Raw genomic sequence first — 15,697 nt, forward strand, 5'->3', positions numbered from 1 at the left:
CACTGCCACTATGGTGCGGGCAGAAACTGGACAAGGACATCAGCCATCCCACCACTCCTCACAAAAATAAGGCCATCAGCTCTTCAAATATAGCACAGAGCAGCAGGACATACCCAAAACACAGCTAATGCTATACATAAAGCAAGCACACTTTTGCCTCATCCTTTCCTCTGTACCCAAGCTAAAATTTCAGTCAAACTAAAGGGCCATCTCCAGACAAAATTCAGTTTTCAACATAAAACAAGAACTTCACAGAAATGGTAATCTCCATTCACTTGCAAGAACGGCTGTGAAATTCAATGAAAAAAGATCACAGGTCTTCGTGTTCACAGAAACGCAGCTTTAAACGACATCAGCAGAACCAAGGCTGACAGATAAAGAGATGCAATTAAAGTTCTGAATTGCTTTGTTAAGCCAGGCGCTGTGCCTGCAACTACTGGACATGTGTCCGTGTTTGGGGCTGATTTCACCTGTCGTGGTCTTCAGCTGTGCACCAACAGCTTCTCCGTCCTGGTCAAGGAACTGTTTCCTCATTTGCTTTGCATTCTGAGAAATATTATGTTTACTACAAATGATGGTGAAACTCCAATCTAGATCCAAACTTCACAGTTTGCAGGTTCCTATGCTATAAAGTGGCAGCTGAAATCAAAGCAATGCACTGTACACCAGCTTTGCAAAGCAGCCCAGGGAATTTGCTTCCTACCCAAAAAGCCCTGATGACTAGCAGTGGCACCTGCTTAGCCACCGCATTTCAGTTCTGTTTTTTTTTTTTTTTTTTTTTTTTTTTTTTTTTTTTTTTTTTGGCATGAAATAAATAAGTTTCATAAGCAGCTTCAGGGATTTTTTGTACATTTAATTTTGCATTCTCCTCATTCCCCAGTTGTGCCTTGTGCTAAATGAACGTTAAGGGTACTGCCCTTTTAATAGCATTTTACATCTAATATACAGAAGCTAAACTTCATTGTTAATCATTTTAATAAAACTGTTCAGCTCCATGTTAGCTACATAATTTTTGCAGTATAAGTTTAGTCTCTTCTAAAAAAAAAAAAAAAAAAAAGAAGTGAAAGAACTAGAAGAAACATTATTATATGGCCAAGTTTTTAGCTGCATTACATTTTCTATTAACCTTGGAGATTGTCAAGGCTGGACAAAATATAGCTTCCCAATAAAACAGCTGTCAATATCCAAGGCATCAACAGTACCAGAACAGGTCTGTGCAACACACCCAGCACAGAAAACGAAGACAATAACTATGTTGTCAGCAGCCATGCTCTCCTGTTAGCTAACTGGCCAAAAAGGCTTGGAGGCAGGAGTGATGAACGCAAACCATGGACCCCGTATAGCACCAAACATCTCCCTGCACACAGCTTGCTCTTCAGGCATTCCAAAGGACCCAAATCATGGCAAGTTCAGAATTATCTTCACTGAAAATAGCACTTTTCATAGATATAAGGCACACTGTGAGAGGTCCTTGAGTCTCTGGTTTTGGCTGGGGGTACATGTTGACCTTCAAAAAATTTTTAAAAGATTTTTCACAGAATCACAGAATTTTCTAGGTTGGAAGAGACCTCAAGGTCATCGAGTCCAACCTCCAACCTAACGCTAACAGCCCTCCACTAAACCATATCCCTAAGCTCTACATCTAAACGTCTTTTGAAGACTTCCAAGGATGGTGACTCCACCACTTCCCTGGGCAGCCTGTTCCAATGCCTCACAACCCTTTCAGTGAAGAAGTTTTTTCCCCAGACAACCTCCAAAACCAGTGTTAAAATCTTAACTCTCATGAAGGAAAAACGTATTGAAGACGACAAACAGCTTTATTTTTAAAAAATTATTTATAAATAACACTTTTTCCCTTATTTTCTGTGCCAGAAAATCTCTCTCCTCACCATACTCCTCTCCTTCACAAGCTATTCATGCGCAAGCTTTGAAAGATAATAGGAGACAAGCAGATTTACATCAAAAAAAAAAAGATAAGGTTGCTATGGGAATAAAGTGACAAAAACTGTTACTTAATCCAACATAAAAAGATGACAAATGGAGAGAACTCAAATGGAATTGAAACTGTCACCTCAACTGATAAGGTTATGATCTGTAACGACTGCTTTCTCTCCCTCATTTACTCCATGCTTTTATGTAGATTTCATTTTCTCTTCAAACACTATTTACAGAATAACAATGTAATTCCTATCAAGATTCAAAAACTCTTAAAAACAACAAAAAATGAATTAGAACTAAGAAGTAGTACTTTTCAACATGTTGCTTACTACTGTCATTGTCATTCACTTGCAGACTCAGAGTTGAAATACGTCCATTCTGCATCAATGCTACAGATGTAGAACTGGACTGTAGGATGAATCTTTGTTTTATATATGAAATATAGGAAATGGTGATTCAGACATGTAGATTTCTATCTTTAAACTGCAGTCTATGGCCCACAATAACATTTTGCATAGGTTATTAACTAAATTTAGATCTTGTTTTCCCATAGCTGCAGTCAAAGGCTATTCTTATAAATTTTAAAGGCAGAAAGAGCTATCACACCATCCCCCCTCCCAAGCATTTTTAGCACAAAACATCATGACAAGGAATGAGTCTGTCCCATTTTAAAGCTGGCATATAGTCAGAGCACTAGCACGTCTAATGTTGATGCAGGACAAATGTTTTATCACATTCAGTAAAATGTGGTGAAAACGTATTTCCTCTCATTACATATACTCATAGCTGCCTTGACTCATTAAATAACGTGCCAAATGATCTCCTTACACAGTGAACCTTAAAAATGAGAAACGTGATGAAGCCTTAAAAGGTCCAATTCATGGTCTCTCTACTGATAGATCATCCCTGGCAACATAAAAACCAGAAAGTAATCTGGCATGAACCAGCTGAAAAACTTTTCTTAAACATATGGCAGAGCTTTAAAAGACTGATTCTTATTTGCTCTATAGCTCCTCTTGCTACGTAACGGCTTCCGAAAATGGCCAAGCAGCAGATTGGAAGCTCCTCTAAGGTGCCACTGCAAGATTTATGTCAGGGTAATTCACATCAACAGGCATCAAATCCTCTGCCTGTTACTACGACTGCTACCGTCACTATTTGCCTCTTATTTTCAGTATCATTGTAATGTTCTGTATTAAAAGAGTTCCTTATGTTATTATTGCATGAAATTACTCCATACCTCCCTTTCTTCACTAGGGGTTTCTGTTCGCTGTTGGATTAAAATATTAGAAGCTATTTCTAGTGACTGGTTCAAACAAAATGGTTTCTACGCTCAGAAGTTTCTCCATTGGCCCTGAACACTTGACCCTTGAAAGCTCCGTGAAAGGGTAAAGGATAATTGAGCACAAAAACATGCACTGAGGTGTCACATTAAAATGATGTTCTGCCTTCTCTTCCAAGACAGCAAGCAGCACCGATCTAGAAAAAGGTCTGTTTTCCTGCCAAATGGCATGTGCTTGAAATGTTTTTGACTTTCTTACAAGACTTCTAAAAACTTGACAGGAATGTCATAACTGTTTGTTCCATCCAGGAAGGAAAAAAATCTACTGTATTAAACAGCCGTATCTTAATATTCTCTTTATAGCTGAGGAGATTTGATTCATTTTTAGCATCAATAGTTCTGATTATGCTAATCATACAATAATATAGGTGAGCCTTCATTTGCTTGTATTTTCAAACATGTATAGCAATAAAATTGAGGTTAAGTTCTCTTTACAACCTTGTCTTATTTTTTCGCTGAAAGCCAAGTGAGAAAATCGTGTTCTGATCCCTGATATACCTTCACTGCTATTTACAGCCTGTATCAGAAAAGTTAAAGGCTTATATTATCCCATTTGTTATTAAACAAGAAATCAAAGGTTAGTTATGGCAAAAATCACGCATTTGTCCACACGGTAGCAGCAAAGCAAGATTACCTAAAATTAAAAGTCTACATCATTCATGATCATTAAGAAAAAACAAATTTATAGCAGTTTCTTCTGGAAGTTTTTTTCAAATAAATAATAATAATAATAATATTTGTTCTCAGTTCTGGTGTATTCCTGAGTATCTGCCATCATTCAGCTTTAGATTTCCACCTCAGTGTACCTCCCCTATTTTTCAGCTGTTATTCACAACAGTTTCAACATCTCTCCCACCTCCCTGCTGGTGTCCTCAGCTTCCCAAGCGGCTGATACAGCTTACATTCAGCACAGTGAACTTCTACCAAAGTCCGCTTCCCTGCTGTTCCTTCCCTAAAGTCTTTTATCTTTTTATTTGCAGAGGAAGGGGTTCCTCCTTCCCCTGGTTTGGTATTTCCTCAGCATGACTCACCTACACATCTCCAGTCTTCATAAAGCAAGGAGCACCACTACATCTGTTTTGCAGGTAAGAAACAGAAGATTAAAGGTATTACCCAAAACCCCAGGCATCATCTCACAGGATGAGATTACTCATGAATCTCGGTCATCATTTATTCTTCAAACGTTCTAGCCAATGATAGCAACTTCAGGAGGTCGTTTAATCAATAAAGATGCTGAGCAGCCAGCCTAGGATGCTTTTGTCTAGTTCCCTATCAGAAGGTAGAACAACAGGATGGCTCTTCAGGTCATGAGCAAAAACTCACTCTTTATTTCATAAACCAGCAAAAGACAGGAAAACAGACAAGGTCTCTCAGCTTCTATCTCCTCACCAGCAAGAGCCTGGCAAGTGAAGTAGGATTACTTCTGTAGCTGCTGCTGGGTGTTGGGGAAGAAGAAAGAAGTTGATGTTTTCAGAGAAGAGAAAAAGGGACTCCAAAGCCAGTGTTCTCCTATCAGTGGCTTTATTTATTTATTTAAAATACAAAGAGCCTGAAAGTGTTTCCACCTCAAACCTTTAGTTCATGACTTTCCTACCTACTGCTGTCACACACAGCTAGATACCACCATTCATATTCAAGAATCAACACTTAATTCAAACAATTTGTTCCTCATTTTCAGTGTCCGATACTTTGCTGAAAACCAAGAAAATTAAACAAAAATGAGACCGAGGATGTGGGGCCAAAACAGGAACTTGACTGAGACCCTCTGCAGGTGCTCCAGCAAGCAATCACCAGGTTTGCTGCAACAGCTCATAAAGCATTCTTCTGCATCTTGGTACTCCTCTGACAAAAATATTTCTGCTTTCCTGCCTTTTTAACAGCAGCAATACATCAGTAAGAATATGGAAGATTTTCATACTTCTTGGAAATATTAAAAAGCACGAATCATGTCTCCCAATTTCATAAGTCCTCTAAACTTAACATTAATAAAAAGGAAAGCAGTGGATCTGATGCATGACATAGCTGAGCCTGAGGGTTTAAATGGAATCCTTCTCTAAGAATTACACTGACAAAAAATGAAACAAACAGTGAAAGTGAAAATAGTGAACACACCTAAATTGCCATTAAATCAATTATAACATCATCTAGTTTTAACTGCAAACAGGCTATTAAATCAGTAACCAGAAGGAAAGCCTCCCTATTGGCAGATTACACTCTAAAGGGCCAGAATAGGAGTCAGGCTTTGATGTCCAAATGGTTTGTATCTGTTACACCAGATACTTGAGGGTTTTTTTCAGCAGATCACCATTTTAAGATGCTTGGGAAGGTCATTCTCAATGCATCTGGAAAATATGATCATTGCTCAAACTGTGCATTTTTAAGACCGGACAGACAGAACATTAATCAGCTGTATTTGTCCTAAACAACAAATTAGAGGATACCAGTAAACCTGCACTCTGATTTTCTATTTAGACACCTCTAGAAGTTTTCCAGTGGAGCTGTAAACTCACATATAGCACATCACCACTGCCAAGAGTTTTCTTTTTCCTAACGCTCAGTGGAAAGTGTAGCCTGCCTGACACGGTCTAGTCATCTTAGCACTTCATATCTTTACTAGTGCAACACAAGTAGTTCTTTGTTGAAAACCCTGCATTTATGGTTTTTTAAGCATGTTCACGTGCACAAGAGAATGGTGCCTAAAGGTACTGAATGGGAGGAGAACCTTCCAGCTCCACGGTTACAGTCAAATTCAGCCAAGGCTTGCGATGGCTAAAAGGGGGTGGTTAATGGCAATTTTTTGCTCTGTTTAGATGAAGTACAATCAAAATAGAGTTAGGATACTATTTGTGGTGATGGCTAATTAAAGCTTAGGAGAGAAAGTTAGTGCAGGTGGATTCTACAGGTCTTGTTCTGGACACGCTGATTGAAGTGTGTCCTTTCATCTTCTGAAGAACAAAAATTATATACGTTTACACACACAATTCTCCTTGTTTCATTCCTTTGAACTTTTTTTCTGTTTCATAGCCTTCTTTACACCTGAAATATACTTCAAAACTTGTTTTTCCTCTTAATTCTCAGGAGAAACTTTTAATAGATACGTTTTCCAAGAGAACAGAGCAGTCAGCTTCAGCAGTATAAAACAGCAAGAAATGACGAGAGAGCAGGAGAAACTAATGCCTGCTCTCCTACCAAGATTGCTGGGAAAGGCTGGGTGAGCAAGTGAGCAGCACAGCTTGTGCCACCCGAGGCTGATGGAGATGGCTCTCCCCTTGGAGCTGACTCCTTGGTGCAGTAGTACAATAAATCGTAGTAGGAATTTGAAGCCAAAATTAACAGGAATGGTAAGAAAAGACAGCAGTCACGCCAACCTGCAGAAAAGCAGTTTGCACTCTCATGGGATAGGAGTTTACCTTATCTGTTTATCTTACATATTCACTAGTCACTTCTATAGCAATGCATCTCAGTCATTTATCCTTCCCTCACATGGGAAATAAAAAAAACTGCTATCCAGTTTACTAAAAGATTAAGTGAAATCCAGTTTATTAAAAGATTAAATGAAATCTTCTGGGTCACTTGGGAGGGGTGGGAAAATCTATGAAGGTCAGGAAGAGTCATAACGCTCCTGGAATCAATTCACAACCTGACCCCAGACCATCGCTTGGTTCAGACTCCAGCTGGATGGACCAAATGAACTCCAGAGGTCCCTTCAATCTAAACCATTCTGTGAGTCTGTACTGCTCTTTTTTTTTTTTCCAGTTGTTGGTTTTCTATTTTATTGATCTTTCAGCTTGTTCTTCAGAATCATTTAAGCATTGATAATAAACTGCTTTTTTTTTTTTTTTTTTTTTTTTTTTTTTTTTTTTCCAATTTCATAGACTCATAGAATGGCTTAGGTTGGAAGGAACCTTAAAGATCATCTAGTTTCAACCCCCCTGTATTGGGCAGGGAGTTTCTTTCCTGGCTAGGCGGATGTTCCCCCTACTTGTTTCAAACTTGACATGTATACTTAATGCTGAATAATCATCTTCTTTCTCCCTAAGGTAAATAGGCAAAGACAGCAAGATCATTAGTTATACAGATATAAATATACATCAATAAATTAAAACCCAAAGGCCTTCCCCCCCCATCCTCCCATTACTCTCACATCCTCACTTTGATGAACTGAAGATTCACACAGGATAAACCAAAAGCAACTCAGTACAGAACACCACAGTAAGGGAACTAGTTTGAAGTATGTTATTTGCATGGACAAAGAACATCAAAGCTTTTAAAGACCAGCCACATCTCCATTTCTGTAACTATGATGTCATATCATAACATTAATATTCAGGCAAGTCTTAGAACTGTCTTTTCAGTCATAAACTGAACACAAGAAAAATGTTTCTATAGAAAGTCAGAATACCTCCTAATCTGTCTTGATGCTAGTTTAAAAGTAATATTCTCAAAACTGTTTAACACCTTGTTTCATGTTTACAGAGTGCTCCCACTAAAATTTGTCTTGAAAAAGACTCAACTACAGGATTCTCTGGTAGATTTTAGAAGTACACTGTTCCAAAAGGTCTATTCACAATATTGAAGCAATTTAAGCAAAAAGATAATGTTAGAATTAAACACGTGCAGCCTCCAGATAGCAAAAGAACTGCACGTCAGGATTGAGACCTTGTGCTGAGCTGAGTGAGATGAGGTAGGCAGCTGGAACTGTTCAATTTAGACTGTTCAGCAAATTACATCTGGCTCAGCCTCATGTCTCCGTAAGTGCTGACTGTTGCTACAAGCAGCATGGTCAGTGACAGCAATAAAACCACATTAAGTCAGGGATATCAATTATGGGTGCTCAAGGCTTCTAAGCAGCCCTGCTCCATCCAACCATCTGGCTTCTGGCAACATGAAAAATGGCTTTTTTTTGCTTGACTTCTTGCTGGTCCTCCAATCTACGAGCTCCGCATTGCTACTCAGAGGACATTTGGGGAACACAGTAAGCGAAGAGAGATGAACGGGAACAGATGCAAAGGAAGGGTGAACAGTGAATGAGGACAGTGTCTTACAGGAGACAACGCAATGGCCATCAGAAAATAAATACTCTACTAGTAATTAGCACAATAACAAGTATTTTTCTATTAGCTCTGACATTAATTTACAAACTCCATGATACTCAATGCCAACCTGAGATATGTGAATTTATGAATCTGCAGTTAACATTATCACTTTCATAGTGTGCCTCTTTCTGCAGTTACATTTGCATAGAGTTAAACATTTATTTCTTTGTTTTTTCCCCTCTCTTCTCTTCCTCTCCAAGAACTCACTTGGTTCATCTGGTGTTAACGTGATTTAACATAAGATACTTTACATTCATCTTGAATCCTCAAGACTACCATTCTTCATAAGCAGCAAAAACAAAACTTGCTTTCATCTAAGTTGCTTTCAAACATGACTGAAAAGAACTGAGATGACACAAAATAAAAATATAAGAAAGATTAAAGGACAAAAGAGTCCTTCAACAGATGGGTGAAAAATCTTTCATCCTCTTCGAAGGAGGTTATGTATGCCTCCACAAGAACCGCTACCAAGGTCAAAGTGATCTGAGTGAAGCTTTGAGGGTGTCAGAGTAGTTCTGCAGATGTTACAGCTCATACTCAATAGACTTGTTTGCATAACTCCAACTTCTGGTGCCTACAGCTTTCTCCATATTATTGTCTATAACAGAAACAGTAACAGCAGCAGAGAACTTTACGCTATGTAAGAGTCAACATATCCTCCTGTGCCTGAACATCACCTCACCCATTATCTATTTTTTTTTTTTTAAAAGAGTAAATATGAATTCAACACGTCAATCCTGAAGATTTCCAAGCTTTACAATCAAAGATAGAAACAACTTTAAGAGTAAAATGATTATCCTTCTTCTAAAGGATATTTTACTGCCTGTTGTCTATGAATGAAACATTAGGATTTCGTTTTCTCTTTTTATACTATTTGCATGTCAGATACCTGTTATGATCCAAATGCTAAGTATTACATTTTATCAATAAAAACCCCAAACTAAAGAAACATAAGCTTCTAAAATAAGAAAAATAAAGACTAGTACCACATGAAAAACTTAAATTACTCTAGCAGATTTAAGAACAGGCTTTGTTGTTATTTGTTGTATGTTTGTTGTGTTTGTTATATGTTTTTGATTTTTTTATAGCATTAATACTAATTCAACATGAACATAACCATGAACATAATGAAATCATTCATTCTACTACAAATGATACACATGATGCAAGTCACCAATGCATGTTACTATTGCCTGAAAAATACTCATACACTTTAGTTAAGTTACTACAATGTAAATCTAGCAAAAACAGTATCAGCAGGTCAAAACCAGTGAGAGCACACTTAGAAAAATCCATCCATAGCTAATGAATTTTAATGTTTGGATTCTACCCGTTAGTCCCGCCACCCCCATCCTCGCAGTATCCTTCATTACATCAACTAATCACTTAAAATTTCTTTTGGCTTAGCCTGTATTCTAATTAACTAATACCATATCTCCTTTGAATAGTAACTGTACTGAGCAGTCAGCATATTTCCGAAGTTACATATGAGAGATTCAGAAATGCATGCATACATTCTGCAAAAACAATTTGTTTTGCTGACATTTATAATGTCAAGATTTGCCAATTCAGATGCTGCAGTGTCTAATTGGCTTTACAAGTAATTCCCCAATGATACCAAAGACATAGCAGTAGGTATTGCAGAAAGTGGACTTACATCCTTCAAGTGGTTTTAAGACTACAAACACATTTTCGACTTGAAATATTTCCAGGTGCAGCCCAAAGGGAAGCACAGTGCTGGCTGGCACAGCTGTACTTTTTAGCTAACTCAGGATGTTCACAGCCTTACTTTCCAGACCACCGCCACATGCATTAACTGCTAAAGCAGAAGAGCAGGAAGAACAAGAGCAGCATTGAGGAATGCCACAGTACACTGCCTGTAGTCCTCCTGCAGCTCCCTGCTGCTCCCCCATCACCGTTTTGGGCTGACCAGGGGCTCAGATGGAACCAGACTTTTGCCTGGCATATGTAACGGCAGCAGGACCAGACATGCAGACATGGGGAAAACATGGAAGCAGCAACAAGGCAGCATCTGCTCAGAAGTATGAAAATATAGCTTTGCTTCCTGCAGTTCAAAGGAGAAAAAAAACAAACTCCCCCTATTTTAACCAATATCCCTGTGCAAATCTCTTATGATTGGCTCAATGTCAGAACATTCAGTATTTCTTTTAGAAAGCAAACCATAAACTAGAAAGTAGTCCTGCAGAAGAAAAAACTGTATTTAAGTCTTTTTTTTCCTTAAGGAAATATTTTCTAAGGAAAAGTGCTTGCATTTCACAGAGACAATATTAGTACCTTTCATGTTAAAGACAGCAAAGCCATGTTGTTAAACCATTTGTGACCCTCTGCATTCCCACACAAAGCTCAAATCCACAAACCTTGCTCAGTTATGTTCCAATGCACCTCAAACAAGAAATCAATCCCCCTGAGGGCAGCCAAAACACAAGCAGAGGTTACAGGCATGAGAGGAAAGCAGGAAGGGGCATCTCCACATGGCCCCTCTTTCTCCACCCCTGCACTGGAGCTGCTGCCAAAAAAAAAAAAAAAAAAAAACAACAAAAAAAGCACACAACACACACCTACTCCCAACAGACCCAGACGATAACCTTTTTTGATTTACTAACTAGTTCACATGTCAAGCAGTAGTTGCTCGTTTCAATTAAAGCACACTCATATACATCACCCTCCCCTTCCCTCAAACCACCCAAACCACCCTTAACTTCAAAGCAGCCAATTCAGATCACTCTTCAGAGCCATCCTCTACAGAAGCCTGATTCAGAAACAGGAGAAACCATGATCACTTGCCAGCAAGGCCCCTGAGGAAAAGACCGTCAGCTTGAGATTCTGACAGCACTGACTATAGCTCTCTAGTCCTTCTTCCAGTTCTTCAGCCAGCCTCCTTTTAGGGAGCAAAGCGATGCCTCACAAGGGAACTTCTCTTTTTTTTTCTTCTGTTTGCATTGCATATTCAAGAGCATCCCAGACCTTTATCAAATGAGATGAGTCACAACAACAAAAGGCTTCCTTCCCTCTTTCAAGACAAGTGCTGTCATTGCAGCAATTAAAAACATCAACACAGCACTGACTTACTGAAGAGCACGCATTTTGGTAATTTGGGAACCATCAGTGATGCCTGCTCTTTGCAGCTCTGATGGTGCCAACGCACACTAAAATCACTGACAGGAGTTACCATTGAGGACAGACTAGGGGCCTCCTCTCACCCCCTCACACACAGCAGCATCATTAGGGATGGTCAGAGCATATGCTGAGCAGCCACCAAAACAAGTCAGGGACTTCAGGGGCTACTCTGTGTACTGACCTCAGAAAGGTAAAGAACAACGGCGCAGAAGGGACGCCGTGGCAGAAGGAGAAGACCTGAAAAGCAGCACAGTTCCCAGCACTAGCTGGATTGCTGTCTGGCAGAGTGGGAAAGCAAACCTCTGAACTGCTGAATTGGTGCAGCGATAACACAGCACAGCTCCTCATGAATAAACCTATTCTAAAATAAACGAAGCTTTGAGAAAAGCTGAAGCAATCATCCTCCGTAGCTGCAAGAATTTGAAGTTTCCAGTTACAGAGAAACACATACTGCAGCTATTATATTAGCATACCTCTGGTGCATGCATTTCTAATAACATCTCTACCGTTATCAACTATCTTCTGCCTGCTTTGAAAGCAGAGCTCTGTTTAGTAACCTTGGAGCAGAAGTTATTTTAAGTCATTCACTGTTAATATTTGAAACCCTTGTATTGCATGCATTATTGTATTTTGTTACCTCCAAGACAGCCAACAAGTAATACCAGGAACAGCAGCTTCCACAGCAGCAGCATCTTCAGTTGGCAAAATTCAGTAATTTCAGTTCCTTCCCAGATGAACTGCACATTTAGTCTTCTGTAGGCAAGGTTTAACCTGTTAAGAGAATAGAGGGATGACAACCGGATTCAAATTTAAGAACTGGCTTCCATGTAAACATGCTTTTTAATAAATACAAAATGGACCGATGCTCTAAAATGCCTCCTTTTTTCCTATGACTGAGCCCCAAACAGAAGTGCAGATGTGTATGCATACAAGGTGTTAGGAATTATCTAATTCAGCAGGAGCACAGCTGGCAAGTACGCTGATTTTGTAGTTGCCTGCTTCCTGGTAATCTCTGACATACGTTTATTTGTAAGAAACAGGAGTTTTAAAAGAAGAGGATACATGAGGTACAATCACATATAAAGAACAGAAGTTTGAAGTTTAAGATAACCATTAGAAGAATTCATTCCACTTGCCTTGTATACGCTGCACTAGCAACAACCTGAACATGTGCAATAACTGATTTAATTAAAGCCACGTCTACTCTTCCCTTTTTGTTTTACCATACCAGGTCTGCACCTGATGTGCCTAACAGCAGCACAGAAGCCTGAAGAGGAAGATACAGCAACCAAGAACACAGAAAGAACATGAGCATGTGGCACTGAGGCACATCAGATGTGATGATATGCCACAAAGTGTTTTGCTAGGATTCCATTTCTACCTGTGTTACTGGCTCGATTATAAAGGATTTGCCAAGGTCTACTAACTTGGGTACGGCATTCTAATTTTGCTATTTTCTACAAAAGCTTTGCAGTAAATTTTCTGAAGTCGTATGACAACTGTGGCCTTTACATTATGTGTGTGTCACTTCCACAGCATCTGTTTTTTCAGAAGAGTAGCTGGGCAAAATTTGAGGTTCTGCAGTACACAGATCAGGCGAGATCAAATGCTTCCTTCTGGCACTGCAGTCTACGGATCAACGCACAGAAATATGAAGGGCAAAACAACAAGCATTAATTCTGAAGTGCCAATCTGAAATGTCTGGACTTTTTTTTTCCAGTCTATTTCATATTAGAGTTAAAAGTTTCTAATATTTTTGGGAATCTAGCATTTGAGTTTCAATCTAAGCACCCCAGGCAGAGAGATCACCCAGAGGATTCCCTCAGACACATCCCCAGCCCACAACTTCAGAAGAATGTAATCTCCCCAGAGAAAGATGGACCTGCTCTTTGCCACCAGAGCTGTCTCTTCTCTCCCTGCAAGCCCCTGGCTCGTGCATACATCGCTACCGACTTGCATCCTACTCAAGTGGCAGCTGCATGACACAAGCAGGGTTTCCTTTTTTGCGTGCATAAAAGCCAAAACCCCGAAGCACTGTTGTAGCAGGAGCCTACCTCACAGTCTAGGAAATGGCCAAAAGTCTGCTGCTGAGAAAAATGTACCTTACGTATCCTAAGAATTAAGTTCTGAAAGAAATCAAAGCATCAGGAACCAGGAAACCTGAGCACCGCAGTATTTTGCATATTACTTCTGAGGGATCCTGTGCATTTTGTTGACTAGAAGTAATAATTGCTGCACAATGCCACTGTAATATTACGATAAAACCAGGCTAGCATAAGCTGCTGGGCTCTAATTGCACTGCATGTTTGCCAAGAGCTTTCCAGAGGTAGGCATGTCCCTTATTTGACGTGCCCTGAAGGCACCTGGTACAGGCTCTGAAAGGGCTGGAGCAAGTTCAGGCTCTACAACAGTTTGTGTGCTCAGACAGCTGAAGTCCGTGCAGAGAACAAGAAGATAAGAGATACCTGCAGGAGGTGCTTAAACCCAATATTAAAAAACTACACAAACAGGATACAGACCTACTGCAGCTACAGGAAGAAGAGGGGTTGGCTGGGAATAAAATTAGAAAAGAAAAAGTAGAGGACAACGAAGCAAAAGGATTAATAATATTATAGAGAAATAATAAAATGGGACTAGGAAATAGACTAGGGAACAAGGAGAAGCAAGGAAGCTGAGAAAGCTTTGTCAAAATAGAATTCAATAGAATTTCTCAGATCTGGATGAGCCCAAATTAAAGCTTCAGTCTGAACTGGAGGAATTTCTAGCGTCACTGAGTCTAAACTGATCAGAAATTCCTGGAACTCAGGAGAGTTGCAAAGGTCATGAACTGATTTTTCAGTATTGATTACAAACCACAAAACAAAAAAATAAACTGAGGTGCTGACACTAGAGGTCAGCATATCTTTGCATAGGAAACAGATATTAGAATCTCATCTTGATAAATTATGAGATTAACATTTCAGTTAAAGTCATCTCCACAGGGCATCATAAAAATGAGATGCGCTGATTAGTGTAAAATGTCCCCCAGCCATTTCAAGTAGTCATATCTATTTTTTTGGAAAATAATAAATTGAAAATATCCATTTCTCATTTCCCTCAAAATGCAATTGCTAGCTGTGAAAAAAATCACCCAATATACTTTGTTTCAGTAAGGAATACCCACATGGCGGGCTCTAAATCCTTCACATCTCTGCCTCTTGCAGTTCATATTCTAAGGCCGACACGAACCAACACCGGGATGGCAGGGCTCTGGCTTTGGAAACATAATGGTGTAGTTTCCACACACAGTGGAAAAAAGTCTAAGTTGAAGAAAGTCGCACTTCTGAAAGTGCAAAAGGAATGCAATAAAAACCACTAGAGAAGTGCTACGTTTGCACATAATTGATCAAGCCAGTCTTTCTGCAACTTCCCTGATCTCTACACTTGGCTTCAATAAGACAGCGCAGTTCCCTGGGATCGGTCTCTGCTGAGATGAACTCCTCAGAAATGCTGACTGTACATGGAAATACCAACTCAAGGCACACCTATCCAATGCTAGAGTTGGCAAAAGAAATACAAGTGTGTATTTAAATTCACTGGAGCTCCTATCAGCATCTGAAGTTTTGAGTTCATTCCTTACGTTTCTGTGTCTGATGTACAGAAGGTAAGGGAATACATCTTCCACGCAGATCATTTATGGAAGTGAACACATTTGCAAATCTGAGTATTTTAAGGGATAAACAAGATCCAAGCCAGCCCATGAAAACCCACATGTATTTTTCACACTGCTCTTCTCAAGGAGCCTAGCAGCGTGCCTCACCGAAAGCAGCATCACGAAGGCTATCGCGCTGCTCAGTGGATCTCAGCATTTCAATAACATTAATTCAACTCCGACAACATCCATTTGTAAACAGGCAAATCTTGAGACAAAGGTAATTTCCTTTTGGAGATGGCAAGGCTTTGGAAAAGTGAGCTACAGTACCAGTACTGAGTGCGATGGGGCCACTACTGGTAACATCCCACTGGAAGAAATGCAAGCATGTCTAGCACACCTGTATTAAACTCTAGATAAATGAGAATTAACCAATTAAAAGCTAAGAATCATGACAAAATACAGTTGAAAACCCTACTAAGCAATACCGTGGCTTGTTCCAAAGAAAAGTTTAAAAGGTGCTCCAAGGAGAACTGTGGCCGGTCCAACTCC

The 15,697-nt window shown here is 39.5% G+C and overlaps 1 protein-coding gene across 1 annotated transcript in view; it reads right to left on the minus strand.

The window, feature by feature from the left end:
* LOC116492896 (contactin-3-like) overlaps positions 1–15,697 on the minus strand; it is a 96,936-nt gene that overhangs the window by 60,439 nt on the left and 20,800 nt on the right. Inside the window, exon 2 of the mRNA XM_032193887.1 lies at positions 12,152–12,285. Coding sequence (XP_032049778.1) covers positions 12,152–12,206 — 55 coding nt within the window. The 5' untranslated portion in view covers positions 12,207–12,285. The remainder of the gene's footprint in view (positions 1–12,151; positions 12,286–15,697) is intronic.

This window comes from Aythya fuligula, chromosome 10 (assembly GCF_009819795.1).
Source record: "Aythya fuligula isolate bAytFul2 chromosome 10, bAytFul2.pri, whole genome shotgun sequence".
NCBI lineage: Eukaryota > Metazoa > Chordata > Aves > Anseriformes > Anatidae > Aythya > Aythya fuligula.